A 15,482-nucleotide genomic window follows, 5' to 3' on the forward strand; every position below is an offset into this window, starting at 1 on the left:
AAACAATCTACCAACTCACACTATAGTCCAATATGAACCCCTTGATGAATGCTTTCCTTCAGGTCCAGTCTGGAATTAATTAGTTATCAAATCATGATAGGCCACCGTGTTTTTCATGACAGTTTATGACTTGTTCCCAACTTCAACTACCAGATGTCTCATCTGGCAAGGCCAATGGTGGAACTATAGTCCAACAACACCTGGGCATTTGAGAGTCACTGCTTTAGATGTTGCTGACACAGCATGAGAAGAACTTACAAGTAATCAATGTCCACTCTTTTGCATCTTAATATGAACTGGCCCAAAACGAACACCTAAGGGTGATCAGGAATCTGCCCTACAATAATGTAGATCCCACTTGAGTAAAACTACTTAAGAAACTTCAACATCAGCAAAACTACACATACAGGTACAATGCACCCTTGGTATCTGCTGTGGTTGGTTTCAGGACCTCCTCATGGATACCAAAATCTGTGAATGTTCAAGTCCCATTAAGTACAATGGCATAGTGAAATGGTATCCCTTATATAAAATGACAAAACCAAGGTTTGCTTTTTGGAATTTATATTTTTTAAAAAAATATTTTCAAACCATAGGTGGTTGAATCTGTGGATAAATAATCTGTGGATATGGAAGATGGCTTCATTAACCTCAGTTAATGAAGCAGATATATTCCTGGACGTTAATTCTTTAAAAATGTGTTACCAGAGGCAGAAATAACATGGAAAGAAAAGAGATAGGTTCCTACATCACAGAAAAATATAGCAGTTCAAACAATCTTTTATACATCATTTTCCCCCACTGACTTTGCCAACTACTTCATCACTAAAGTCACTACTATTCGATCTGAAATAGTTCCTCCCGACTTGCCCCTTACCACTAACCTCCTGGTACCTTCTACTAATAAACTCTCTGGGTTTCCCCGTTTCTCTGGATGAACTCTCTACGCTGCTAAATTCTTCCAAACCTACTACCTGTTCTCTTGATCCTATTCCCTCCCGTCTCCTAATCTCTATAGCCCCTTCTCTCCTGCCCTTGCTCCTCTATATCTTTAACCTCTCTCTCTCTATGGGTTCCTTCCCTTCTGACTCTCGTTTCCCCCATTCTGAAGAAACCATCTCTCGACCCCTCTTCTTTGTCTAGCTATCGTCCAATTTCTCTTCTTCCTTTTCTTTCTAAGGTCCTAGAACGGGTCGTTTATTCTCTCTGTATTATGTTTCTTGAAGCCAACTCCATCCTGGACCCTTTCCAGTCTGGCTTCTGCCCACGGCACTCTACAGAGACAGCCCTCACCAAGATCTCAAACGATCTCTTGCGGGCCAAGGCAAACGGCCTCTACTCTATTCTCATTCTTCTTGATTTGTCTGCAGCCTTTGACACTGTTGATCACTGTCTCCTGGTTGATTTACTTTCTGACCTTGGGTTCTCCGACTCTGCTCTCAACTGGTTTAAATCTTACTTGTCAGACAGATCTTTTGCAGTGGTCACGGGTGGTCAGACTTCGTCCTCTGTTCCCCTATCTGTTGGAGTTCCCCAGGGCTCTGTCTTGGGTCCCCTTCTGTTCTCTCTATACACACTGTCCCTAGGTAAACTCATCAGTTCTTTTGGTGTCTCCTATCATCTGTACGCCGACGACACTCAGCTGTATCTCTCCACCCCTGACCTTTCTCCAAGGCTTGAACAGCAAGTTTCTTCTTGTCTGACTGCCATCTCTCAGTGGATGCGGCTTCGGCGCTTGAAGCTCAACATGTCTAAGACTGAGCTTCTTGTCTTTCCACCTAAACCCACCCTTCACTATTCCTTTTCTGTTGACAACACTTCTATTCAACCGGTTCATCAAGCCCGCAGTCTTGGCTTCATTTTTTACTCTTCTTTGTCAAATGTCCAGGCCACTGCCAAGACCTGTAGATTCTTTCTCCACAACATTGCCAAGATCCGTCCATTCCTCTCAGCCTCTACTGCCAAGACTCTAGTCCATGCCCTAGTGGTTTTGCGACTAGATTATTGTAACCTCCTTCTGATAGGGCTTCCTCTTTCACACCTCCATCCTTTAATTTCTGTCCAGTATTCAGCTGCCCGTATTGTCACATCCGCTCGCCGCTTTGACCATGTTTCACCTCTTTTATCCTCCCTTCATTGGCTCCCCTTCCCCTTCCGCATCCAGTACAAGCTTTTATTATTGACTTTCAAAGCCCTCCATGGATTGGCCCCTCCTTACTTATCTGACCTTCTTTCTCCTTACATTCCTACTCGCACCCTCTGCTCTTGTAGTCAAGGTCTCCTGTCACAGTGTAGAACTACCACTGCCCCCTCCCGAATTCGTCCCTTCTCGCTTGCTGCCCCTTACTCCTGGAACCTTCTTCCCCCACATGCACACCTCATCACTTCTCTACCCAGTTTCAAAACTGAATTAAAGACTATATTGTTTAGAGAAGCATTCCCAGAGGTGAGCCCCTCTCTGACCCAGGAAGCCTCCTTTTAACCATCCATTAAGAAGCCAAGCCCTTCCTCCAGTCGATCTGCCTTGGTCCAGGCCTCGGAGGTGGAGAAGAACTGCTGGACCTGATCCCATTCCCCACCACCACTCCCCTCTCCTTTTGTGTCGTGTCTTCTTAGATTGTAAGCCTGAGGGCAGGGAACCGTCTAACTAAAAGATTGTATGTACAGCGCTATGTAAATTTACAGCGCTTTATAAATAAAGAATAATAATAATAATAATAATAATACAAAACTGACAATTTGCACATGTGAAAAGAAACAACCAGGCTAGATAAGCCTTGAATAAATGAACAAGCACAGTCTGAACCTCCTAAAGACCACCTGAAGTCTTCTTCCCAAATGCATTCAGATATATATATATATATATATATATATTCCTTCACTAGCCTCTCTCTACCTTTCAAACTGTTTTATTTTATACAACACAATAGGTCTATGCCATTTTCTTAACATGCTGTGGGTCATTGGTGAGGCAGGCTTATTTGCTCTCCTTCTCATGTCTTGCTGTTCACACATGCTCAGTAAGAAATTCCTGACGCAGCTGCTACTGCCTACCTACTGCAGCCAAGCATACATGGCTACAGTAGAATACACTATAGCAGAACCTGGTCTTTCCCAGCAAATTTTATTTTTGCATTGTTTACTACAGACTTGTTGCTATACCCTGAAAGTATGTGATTTTCCAGCCATCCTCCAGCACCCTCCCAGTGCCAATGCTGATAAAAAAAACAACTTCTAGCTAGACAGAGGACAAAGAAGGAAAAGAGGAAGTTGTCAGAAAAACACTGCAAAAAGTGGCTTCTTTGTCAGAAGCTTTGTTAACTGAGGTATGTCGGAGGAAAACCTTGAGCTAAGAAGACAGTTTAAGATTTCCTAACTGTCTCTCCTACAAAATTTAGACATTCTGATTCAAATTAAGAGGATTTTTTCTCTTCAGCTGGATGATGTTTTTCTCCATAGGGAAAGTATTTGTAGATGAAACAAAAAGTACTACTGGATAAGCATGTACTTATGGGAACTGCCTGACCTCCAGAGTCCTCATTAATTGAGGAAACTAAACTACTTTGTGTCCCTTGAATCTATGCCTGAATCCTGGGTGATGAAAATCCTCCCTCTTCTTCTTTTCCCCATGGTAATTTCAGAGATGTGAAGAGACTGTTGTACAACTCAGAACAAAAACTGTATACCATAGCGATTTCACATAAGAAGCTTCTGTTTGAGAAAGTATGGGGATGTACATGCACAGATCTGCCTCCTTAAGGCATTAAGCCAGGTCTTCTCAAATTGGGAACTGCTTCAACAAGTGCTGTTCACAAGGTACTTTCCAGGACTGCAAAACAGGTAAATAAATAATGAGAGTTCTATCACCAACACCTAGCAGGCTGTAAACAAATATTCAATTAAGCAGCAATATTTGGATTGTTGGTTTAATTCAAGATTTGGAGATTGTCAGTCATCTTTACTGACTGATATTACTTTACGGATATACAAAAAAATTGCACATAAATAAATTATACTGCTGGAGAATAGAAACCATACATTACTATCCCCACCCCCAAATGCTTATCATAGTAGGTGCTGTCCAAGCTGTGAAAACCTCATAGCTCTGCAGTGATTTCCTTCCCCACACTCCATGGGAGAAATGAGACCAAGCCAGCAAGTGAAAGAGTGTGAAAGTGAAGGAGTCTTTAACAGAAATTTTATTCTAAAACAGTAATCTGCATTGCAAAATAATACTGTATACAATCATGTATAAGTCTAGAAATTTTAGTCAAAAAATTGACCCCAAAAACCAGAGTCGACTTATCTATGGGTCAATGTTAGTACTGCATTTTAACTCTTATTTTTGAAAAGGAACCATCCCCTTGTGAAAGATAAATTATAATCTGTCCTGGAAGTACTGACACACCTCTATTGTCTCATCCATCCAGCCTTCAATGGGAGCACAGTTATGCCTGCTGGAATTTTGTAAGTTCTGTGACATTGTTTTCTTTTGCTTATCCTTTAGATCCTTTGTTATGTGGCCTGAAGTTTCACCCTCGACTTATCCACAGGTCATATTAAAATCCATAATTTGGGCTCCAAAACCTGCCCTCAAATGATACCTGAGGTCAACTTATCGTTGAGTATATACGTTATCTCTCACATGAAGGACACCTTCCCTTCAGGCACACTTAAGAGTTAACAAATGACAAAATAGTTAAGGTCATATTCAGCCAAGATCACAAAATAAGAATAAGCCCTGACACAAATAAACTAAACATTCCCTTGCTACTTACAACTACAGATGGAGTTCTGGTTCTCTGGATGTTCACTGGGAAAGGAGCTAAGAGTCTTGACACTCTGTCCAGCCTCAACCAAGTTCCCCATAGATGCAGAGGGCACCTAGTCCCTTTGTCCCTCTTTGTTCTTCTCACTCCCCTTGTGGTCACCTGAGGCTTTTTATAACTTATCCTTAGAAGCCTCTTAAACTGCTGCCCAACTGGCCATCCCACTGGGCAGTTTTCTCTCCTGAACTGTGACCCCTTGATGCTGACTCCAATAAATATAACTTACACCATCACATCATTAATCTTTTATTTACCTGGAGGGAGGATTATCTCTCAGCTGTGTTGCCCAGATAATGGGAGGGCCCATTATCACACAGGCACAACCTTATATATGAACAAAGAGAAACTCATGTCTGCTACCCATCATTTTATAGCTAAAATAATTAACATTCTTTCCAGATTTTCTGATCAACTAATCAAGATTAACTGGTTAAGAACATTCTCCTGTTTAGCTGACTACAGGTTGCATGCCTTTAAAAAAAACTGCCTGGGAATAATTGACTTTCAGGAGTCAGTCTAGAGAACATGCCTCTATACTCTGACATGTTTCAAATCAACAAAAGAACAGGCAGCACCTTCAGTTTATACCTTGAGCTTCACAATTTCCAATTTGCCATTAAACAATACTTTTATAAAAGGAGGATGGTTAAAGGCAGATGAATAGACACTGATTGGGTGTCAGAACAGCTGCATCCAATTTAGGAGGTGGGACCATATCTTAGCGCAGAAGATGCCAGGTACAATCCTTGGCCTATGTACGCCAAGAAAAGAATCCTGGAAAGGGGCTACCACTCAGTATTAACAAATAGTGAGCTGGGTGAACCAGTGGTCTATAGGGCAGCATCCAATGTCTTCTTAACAATATGATCCGCTTCCAGGGTGGACCAGTTAACTGAAACTTGGCAACTTGGTTAATACTTGGCAACTCTACAAACATGTCTGCTTGTAAATAATGTCTCCTACTTACATCTAATTTTTCAAACTGAACCTTATTACATTTCTCCCCAGTCCTCACTCCATGGACTTAAAACATTTACTTGCATCTGTGCCTAACAGCTGCTAGAAATAACACTGCAGGTGCCAAGTCAATATGGATATTTGTTCAGGCATTCTCCTCAAGGCAGGTGGCCTTGAATCCATAAAACCTCCAGTCTACTTTGCCACTTAGAAACATAGCTTGTAAGAACTGTATTCATGGTGACTTCCCAGGTACAGGAAACATTACATAAACCACCACTTTCCATAGAGATTTCTTGAGTGTTTTTCTTCCCACTGTCTTCGTAACCATCATCTAATCTTATTTTCTATTCACCTAGTTCCAATGCTGGTTCCTACTTTCTCTGGACAAATATCTATCTCAAAGTGACCTTATACCAGATCACTTTTTGCCAGTTTGGAACAGTATTGTTTAGGCTGAATCTCCACCACCTGATCTTTAATAATTAACTGGAAATACCAGGGACTGAACCCGGGATCTTTTGTATCTAAACTGACTCTACCTTTGATTTTAGGGACACTGAGATGAATCTTCTTTAAATTTAGTCCACGGACCTGATCTCTTCACTCTGATAAACTTTCCCTTTGAATGTTGCACTGATGCCTGATGACAGTCTTATCTGTATGACTCAGGAGAGTAGTACAGAGCACAAAGTTGAAGAGGGAAAGTCCAGACTCCAAACTCTGTCATCTCTGACCTCTGGCCATGCTAACTGGGACTACTGAGAATTGGAATCCAAAAACATCTAGAAGGCCACAGGTTCATCACCATTGCAAAAAGACCTTATTTTCAGTCCTGAAAAGTTGGCTTGCCAGTAGTCTTGAATTTGATTCCCAGAGGTTTGCGGCAGCATTGCTATTGCTCAGGGATTTTGGAAGCTGAAGTCCAAAGCAGATAAGAATTCCAAAGCCTGGGTTTTGCAACAACAACAATGTTATTTTAAAGCTGTAGTCAAAGAAGTGCATTTCCTGAAGGTCCCAAGTATACCTTGTTCACAATTTTTTAAAAAGCTAGCAATTTTGAGCTCCCTCGCCCCCCCCCCCCCGTTTCCAGTCCCAACATTCAGCAGCCTAGTAGGAGGGACTGCAAAAACTCACTCCTGCCTTTCTCTTCCTTCTCACAAAACGTCTTTTAACATTCATTTCTTCAGGCAGAGGACAAAATTCACAGCTTAGGCAGTTGAGGTTGGAGTCAAGACTGAACTAACTGTAAATATATATATATATATTTTGCAATCTTGAAACCAAAATATGTGTTCATCCTGTCCTCTGCATTGTAGATAATAGCAATTTTTCAAATTGCAAGCAGATCTGAAGTACTGCATATTTCTTGTCAAAAGAAGCAAAAGAGCAGCCGAAAGACAATATTGATGGTTGAGTAAGATGTAAATTGATGGGTACATTGGGCAAGTATAGAAAGTATAATTTTAGGAAACAGCTCTCTCCTTAGTTATTGTTCAGAATAGCACCTCCACCTCTTCTAATCTAACCGTGAACATGTGAATTTCAAATATAGCTATACCTCAGTTAACAAAACCTCTGAGAAATCTTCTTTTACTTTGTCCTTTTGTGCCTAACCAGCTCCACTTGTCTCTTCTAGCTGGAAATTTTTTAGCAACACCATTACTGGGGAAATGGTGAAGCAAGGCCAGATATACACAGTTTCGGTATATAGTTTAAAAAAACAAATGCACTAAAGCTTGAGCTGAGAAAGAATGGGATTCTCCCCCAGCCAATTCAACTGTTGCAGCATAGAAATAGGAAAAGTAAACAGCAACAGTCTCTAGAATACCTTATGGAGCTTATGAACAGCAAAGGGAGAAAAAGAAAACAGACATACCTGTCTTCCCAGATACACTCGGCATGGTTAAAAAGACAAAGAAAACCACAGATCTATAAACTCTACCACCAAAATGGAAATTATAAGAAAAGTGGAAGGTGATGAAAGAATCTCTAGATGCATTTGGAAAGAAGCTTTAAAGTTTACTTATGCAAGGCTTACATGGACTGCTCATTTCATTTTACCTATGCATATGTGGTCAGCCTTCCATATCCACTGACTTTTTAGTCATGGATTCAAGCATCCAAGGTTTGATTTAAAAAAAAAAAAAAAAGTCCAGATTCCAAAAAGCAAACCTTCATTTTGCCACTTTATATAAGGAACACCATTTTACTACACCATTGTATTTAATGAGACTTCAACATCCATATATTTAGTTATCCACGGTGGAGGGGGGGGGGGGTAGATCCGAAACCCAGTGGATAACAAGGTCCAATTGTAGTTAGTTTTAAATAAAAAGCTTGCTGGAATATGACGATCTGCTTTTCTTTCTGGTGGTATAGTAGCCTATCCCAAGTATTTCAATGTCATTTCTACCTCTGATACCATATTATCATGTTAAAGAAGTAATGCTCAGGAACACATCTATGTTGTTAACTGAGGTCCAAAACACACTGCAGTCTGAGGCCGCTTTAAATGTCCTCGCTCAATCCTGGGAGCTGCAATTTTGGGAACTGCAATTTAGTCTCCTCTGTCAGAGAGCTCTGGTGACACACTAAACTACAATTCCCAGGATTCTCTAGCACTGAGCCAGGGAAGTTACAGCAGTCTCAAACTGGATTATTTCTGAGGTGTGTTTTGGGCCATTGATATAGTCATGATGATGTGCAAAATGTTAGCTACTCCAGCATCCACAGAACTCAGTTTAAAAAGAACACTCCATATTCACTGGGGTTAGGGGTGAAGGATCCCCGTGAATGTGGGAAAACCACAAATAAAAACATACTATTCTTTTTACTTGAAAGAACATTTCTCTAGGGATCTCTAGGTCCTCCAGTGCAACTCTATGGTCAACATCTGCCAGAAGTTCATCGTAGAATCATGCTGGAGGAACTACAAATGCCTAGAGAAATGTTTTTTTCTAGGAACATCTAGGTCCTCCAGCACAACTCTATGGTCAACTTCTAGCAGAATTGCACTGGAGGACGTAGAGATTTCTGGAGAGAACATACTACTCAAAATTGCAAATAATCAAAACAGAAAAAGTCAAAGCTGCAAATGTAGAGGGCAACTGTATATGAAAAACATGAGTGATTCAGACCAAAGGCCTATCCATTAATTCTGGTGCTTTACTCTTCAAAAGTAGCCTACAAGACGTTGCCCAATTGGACATAGCATTGTGCTCTCTAGAAACTGATATACAGAGGCATAATATGGAGGAGATATATGACCATAGCTTTATGTCCTATGAATTTATCAAATGTTGTTTTAAAGCAGTGGTTCTCAACCTTCCTAATGACCCTTTAATACAGTTCTTCATGTTGTGGTGACCCCCCCCCCCCCACCATAAAATTGCAGTGTCTCGGTTCCTAAGACCATAAGAAATATGTGTTTTCCAATGGTTTTAGGTGACCCCTGTGAAAGGATCGTTCAACTCCCCAAAGGGGTCGCGACCCACAGGTTGAGAACCACTGTTTTAAAGCCATACAAATTTGTGACCATTATTACTGTACTATATCTTTTGTTGCTATCTGCCTTCGAGTCGACTTCAACCTATAGCAACCCTATCTCCATCTTCAACAACACACTGAATAGTCTCTTTGGGTGCATCTGTACAGTACTGTACAAACAATGCACTTTTTACACCACTTTAGTTGCTGTGCTGGTGCCTCCCAAAAATTCAAATCCCAGCATTCTGTAGCACTCTTTGGCAGAGACAGCTAAAGACCTTGCATTTGTTGTGTGCCTTTGAGTCTATTCCGACTTTGGGCAATCCTAAGGTGAGCCTATCAAGGAGTTTTCTTGGAGTTTGCCTATGCCATCCCCTGAGGCTGAGGCAAAAACTACAGATCTCAGGATTCCATAAGATGGGGCTACAGCACTTAAAAGTGTGGTCAAACTTCATTATATTCTACTGTGTAGACACCAGCATTGTGTAATGGTCTGAGCACTGGATTATGACTCTGGAGACCAGGGTTTTATTTCCAGCTTGGCCATGAAACCCACTGGGTGACTGTGGGCAAGTCACACTCTCTCAGCCTCAGGGGAAGGCAATGGCAAACCCCCTTTGAACAAATCTCACCAAGAAAACCCTGTGATAGGTTCTGCTTAGGGTCAACCAAAGTGGGAACAGACCTGAAGACACAAAGTAGCAACAACAAAAATATATATACAATATACAACATTGTATATAATATCCAATACAATACATATACAATACACACACACAATAAACAATACTACATATATACAGTGGACCCTTATTATACTCTGGGGTTTGGTTCCAAGATCCCTTGTGGATAACAAAATCCGTGGATGCTCAAGTCCTATTAAATATAATGACATAGCAAAATGGTGTCCCTTATAAAAATGGAAAATCAAGGTTTGATATTTGAAATTTATACTTTTTTTAACATTTTCAAACCGTGGATGCTTGACTCCGTGTATAAGAAGGACCGACTGTACAATGCACAATACACACACACAAAAGAAGAAGTGGCTGTTCGACAGTGGAACGCACTCCTTCCTCAGAGTGTAGTGGAGTCTCCTTCCTTGGAGGTCTTTAAGCAGAGGCTGGATGGCCATCTGTCAGGGATGCTTTGATTGAGAGTTCCTGCATGGCAGAATGGGGCTGGACTGGGTGGCCCTTCTTGCGGTCTCTTCCAACTGTATGGTTTTCTTAAAATTTGCCCAACTGTAAAGTGATGAAAAGGTCTGGGCAATAAATTTTAAATTTTTATTAACTTCATGAGGTAATGCCTTCTGGAGTCCAGAGTTCAAATCCCAGCTCAGCCATGGATGCCCATTGGGTAGCCTTGGACAAGTCACACTCTCTCAGCCTCAGGCGAAGGCAAGCCCTCTCTGGAAGCAATCTTGCCAAGGAAACCTCATGACTGGGTTGCCTTAGGGTTGCCATAAGTCAGAAATGATTTAAAGGCACACGACACACAGATGCATCCTAAGGTGCCTAAGGCTGGGTGGCTTTTGCTGAAACAAAACCCTCAAATGGTTTTATTCCCACCACCACCACTTCGAAAACTCACCTGCAGGCAACCCTTTGTAACCCAAATAATAATAATAATAATAATAATAATAATAATAAACCTGGAGATAATCCTTTTTAACCCAAATAATAATGAAAATAAAATAATGAAAATATAATAATAAAAATAATACAATAATAAAAATAGTATAATAATTAAAAAACCTGGAGGTAACCCTTTTTAACCCAAGTAATAATAAAAATAAAATATTATTAATAATAATAATAACCTGGGGGTAGGTAACCATTTTTTAACCCAAATAATAAAAAAACTGGAGGTAACCCCTTTTAATCCAAATAATAATAATAGAAAACCTGGAAGTTACACTTTTTAATCCAAATAATAATAATAGAAAACCTGGAAGTTACACTTTTTAATCCAAATAATAATAATAGAAAACCTGGAAGTTACCCTTCTTCAACCCAAACAACAACAACAACAACAACAACACAGTCATCCCTCCATATTTGCGGATCTGATTATTCACGGATTTCATTAACATGTTCTTCTCTCTAGGACTGTCTAGGTCCTGCAGTGCAACTCTGTGGTCCACTTTCACTAAAGGTTGCACTGAAAGACCATTTGCAGCTCCTGCATTGCCTTTCTATGGCCAGTGTATGCTGGACATTGACCACAGAGTTGCCCTGGAGGACCTAGAGATTCCTAGAGAGGTGTCCTCTCAGGTAAAAACAGTGTTTTTGTTATTTGCGGTTTCCCCGGATTCAGGGGGGCCTTGTGAATAATAATAATAATAATAATAATAATAATAAATTGTTTATTTATATACCGCTTTTCCTTGTAGATCAAAGCGGTGAACAGCAGATAAAATATGACCAAGGTCAATTGTTCCCCTCAGCCTAGCGAATATGGAGGGGCAACTGTACAAATAACTTAGAGGTAGCGCTTTTTAAACCTAATAATAATAATAATAATAATAATAATAATAATATAAAAGACCTTGAGGTAGCCCTTTATAACCCTAATCATCATCATCATCATCACAACAACAACAACAATTTTAAAAAACCTGGAGGTAATAATAATAATAATAATAATTTTAAGCAACTTGGAGGTAACCCTTTATAACGCCAATCACCATCATCCCCTGATGCTAAGCAGCCCTTCTTCCCTGAGGGGAGTGTGCCATTCCCTTGGCAAGAGCCCTCCTCTCCCCTCCCCTCCTGGAGCCAGGGCTTGTTCTGCTGGAAGGAAGGAAGGAAGGAAGGAGGGAAGGGAGTCTCTCTCTCTCTCTCTCTCACCGACTGCCCGCGAGAGCCTGACTTCCCTGTTCAGCCAATCGCACAGAATCCCCGTCATGGCCGCGAGACGCCCGGGCCCCGCGCGCGGACCCTGCCTCTGCCTCTGGCGGCTCCAGGCCTGGCTCCAGCGGCGCCTCGCGCGCGTCCCGTCACCATGGAGACCCAGCTGCCAGCCGCGCAGGCGCAGACTCCGAAAAAGACAAGCAGCGCCACCCTACTTCCTTCCCTGGCTGACTAGCTGGATAACTATCTGGCCGCCCTAGGCACCTGTGCGCATGCGTGGTAGCGAAGCCATGCTCTCCTGCAGATGAGAGAGAGAGAGAGAAAGAAAGGGATGCCTTCTCCTGTGTAGCGAGTTTTAAGAGTGTGCGCATGCGCGTTGAAGAGAAGCGGGCGCCTGCCTGCCTGCCTGAACTACCTTCTCAATTCAAAATGGGTGACGCTGATAGGCTTCATCCCCACTGCAGAAATAACCCAGTTTGAGACAGCTTTAACTGCTCTGGCTCAGTGCTAGGGAACTCTGGGAACTGTAGTTTTGGGAGACATTTAGCCTTCTCTGTTTATTGGGGCCACAATAAACTACAGTTCCCAGGATTCCCTAGCACTGAGGCAGGGCAGTTAAAGCAGTCTCAAACTGGATTATTTTCTGCAGTGTGGATGCAGCCTTCAACGGCAGATATGATCCAGTTTGACATCGCTTTGATTGGCACAGCTTGGTACTGTGGAATTCTGGGAATTGTAGTTTGTTGTGGCACTACTAGGCCAAGGATTCCTAAACTTTGGTCTAGTTCCAAATGTGTTTTTCTTTCACTTCAGCTCCCAATAATCCCAGACTGTTGACCAAGCCGCCAGGGGCTTCTGGGAGTTGTAGTCCGAAACAACTGAAAGACCAGCATTTGGGAACCATGGCTTTATGCCATCTTTCCCCTGCTCCAAAACATACTGGAGAAACGATCCAGTTTGAGACAGCTTTAACTGCCCTGGCTTAGTGCTAGGGAATCCTGGGAATTGTAGTTTATGGTGGCACCAGAGCCCTGATAGAGAAGGATAAATGTCTCACAGAACTACAGTTCTCACTTGTGGTTCACATTGATGAATAAATCAATCCAATTTAAATGATTTCTTGCTGGAGTCTCTCAAAATGACCCATTTGTAGCTCGCATTCACAAATGAATCGGTTCAATTTGAAGCGTATTCAGTTTTAGTGGGACATTTTTCTCCCTCTGTCCATCTCTGCAATTGCATTTATGTACTTGCAGTCGAGGGTTGAAGGTTGGGCGGACACAGGTTGCTAATTTCTGCTTCCCCACCCTTATCAAGTCAAAGTAAATCGATTCCGATCCGCATCTCGTTCACACTGACAATCAATTCATGAATTCAATTCTTCAAATCGATTCTGATCCACATCTGGTCCACACTTGCGCAGAATTGATTTATCCAAAAAGACGCGGGGGGAAATCAACGTCAAAAAGATGTGGGTTAAAGGGGGGTTGGCACATGGCCCCCTCTCCAAATCGGTTCAAGTGTAAACAAAGGGTCATTTAAGCTGCTTCAAACTGATCTGCAAACCGGTTTAAAACGTAGTGAGAATGAGGCCTTTGAAGAGCTGATATGACATGGTTGTTGTGTGCCTCCAAGTCATTTTTGACTTGCGATTACCCTAAGGCAAACCTATCACAGGGATTTCTTGGCAAGTTTCTTCAGGGGGGGGTTGTCATTGCCATCCTCTGAGGCTGAGTGCGTCTTGCCCAAGGGCACCCAGTGGGTTTTTATGTTCAAGCAGAGAACTGAATCCTGATCTCCAGAGTCATAGTCCAGCGCTCAAACCACTACACCACACTGGCAAACCCCCTCTGAAGAAACTTGCCAAGAAAACCCCATGATAGGGTCACCATAAGCCAAAAACGACTTGAAAGCAAACAACAACAACATTTGAAAAGAAGCAAGTTCTCTGCTGCTCAAAAAGACACAAACCAAACCAATTCAGGTTTCAAGAAAAGAGATTCAACATTAGGAGGAACTTCCTGATGGTAAGTGACATTCAAAAGTGGAATGGACTATAATAATAAATAATAAATAATAATAAAAATTTCATTTATATACCGCTTTTCTAGAAATCAAAGTGGTTAACAACATATACATATACAATATAAAAACCATCAAAATATAAAACATATAGACACAAATTACAACAATAAAACCACATCTCATGCCAGCTCAACCATGTTGACGAGGGGGAGGGAGCACATCGGGAGTCAGGAGTCAGGGGTATGCCTGCTCAAAAAGGTGTGTTTTTAACCCCTTCTTAAATTGGTTCAGTGAGGTGGCCGAGCGGAGCTCATCGGGAAGCGAGTTCCAGAGGTTGGGGGCCGAGGTAGAGAAGGCCCTCCTGGTGGTAGTAGCTAATCTGACCTCCGGAACTCTTAGCAGTTGCTTCCCGGTTGATCTGAGTGTGCGGGGCAGATTGTACGGAGAGAGGCGGTCCTTCAAGTACCCTGGGCCCAAGCCATTTAGGGCTTTATAGGTAATAACCAACACCTTGTATTGGGCCCGGAAGCGAATAGGCAGCCAGTGAAGGTCTTTAAGGACCGCTGTTATATGACTGGTCCTAGGTGTATTAGCCGCCATATTCTGCAACAATTGCAGCTTCCGGGTTTGGTACAAGGGTTGCCCCATGTAGAGCACATTGCAGAAATCCAAATGAGAGGTTACCAGAGCATGTACTACCGTTTCAAGGTCCCTTCGGCCCAGGTAGGGACGCAGCTGGCGTATCAGCCTAAGCTGATAACAGGTGCTCCTGACCGTCACATCCACCTGAGATGTAAGGTGGAGCGACGAATCAAGGAGCACGCCCAGACTGCGTACTGAGTCCTTCGTGGGAAGCGTGATCCCGTTTAGAACAGGTGGAATCACTGCCATCCCTGGGCCAGGAGAACCTATCACAAGTACTTCCGTTTTCTCTGGATTCAGGCTGAGTCTGTTTTCCCTCATCCAGCCCATTACCAACTCCAGACAGTCAACGAGAGGAGAGATGCCATCCTTGGTCACTGAATCAGTCGGAGACATAGAGAAGACTATTTGGGTGTCATCAGCATACTGATAATCCCGCGCCCCATGCCTCCGGATGATCTCACCCAGCGGTTTCATGTAAATGTTAAAGAGCATGGGGGACAGAATGGCTCCTTGAGGGACCCCAGATATAAGGACCCTCTTGTCGGAGCACACGTCCCCCAGCTGCACCATCAGGAACCTCCCAGAGAGATAGGATCGGAACCAGTGGAGCGCAGTGCCTCCGATTCTCAGCTCCGCCAGGCGCTCCAGAAGGATACCATGGTCAATGGTATCGAAAGCCGCT

The 15,482-nt window shown here is 42.4% G+C and overlaps 1 protein-coding gene across 6 annotated transcripts in view; it reads right to left on the reverse strand.

Annotated features, from left to right (window-relative positions):
- The window catches only part of SPEF2 (sperm flagellar and cilia associated 2), a 140,795-nt gene extending 128,467 nt beyond the window's left edge, over positions 1-12,328 (reverse strand). For 2 of the 6 annotated variants that reach the window (XM_089496624.1, XM_089496637.1), the window contains exon 1: positions 12,128-12,328. In XM_089496624.1, the coding sequence (XP_089352750.1) occupies positions 12,128-12,185 (58 nt within the window). In that variant the 5' untranslated portion in view covers positions 12,186-12,328. The remainder of the gene's footprint in view (positions 1-12,127) is intronic. The other 4 variants (XM_089496614.1, XM_089496605.1, XM_089496630.1 and 1 more) reach the window with 3 other exon arrangements.
- Between the last annotated feature and the right edge of the window lie 3,154 nt (positions 12,329-15,482).

The sequence above is a fragment of the Sceloporus occidentalis genome, unplaced genomic scaffold (genome assembly GCF_023333645.1).
Source record: "Sceloporus occidentalis isolate IW3139 unplaced genomic scaffold, rSceOcc1.0.p SCAF_1, whole genome shotgun sequence".
Classification (NCBI taxonomy): domain Eukaryota; kingdom Metazoa; phylum Chordata; class Lepidosauria; order Squamata; family Phrynosomatidae; genus Sceloporus; species Sceloporus occidentalis.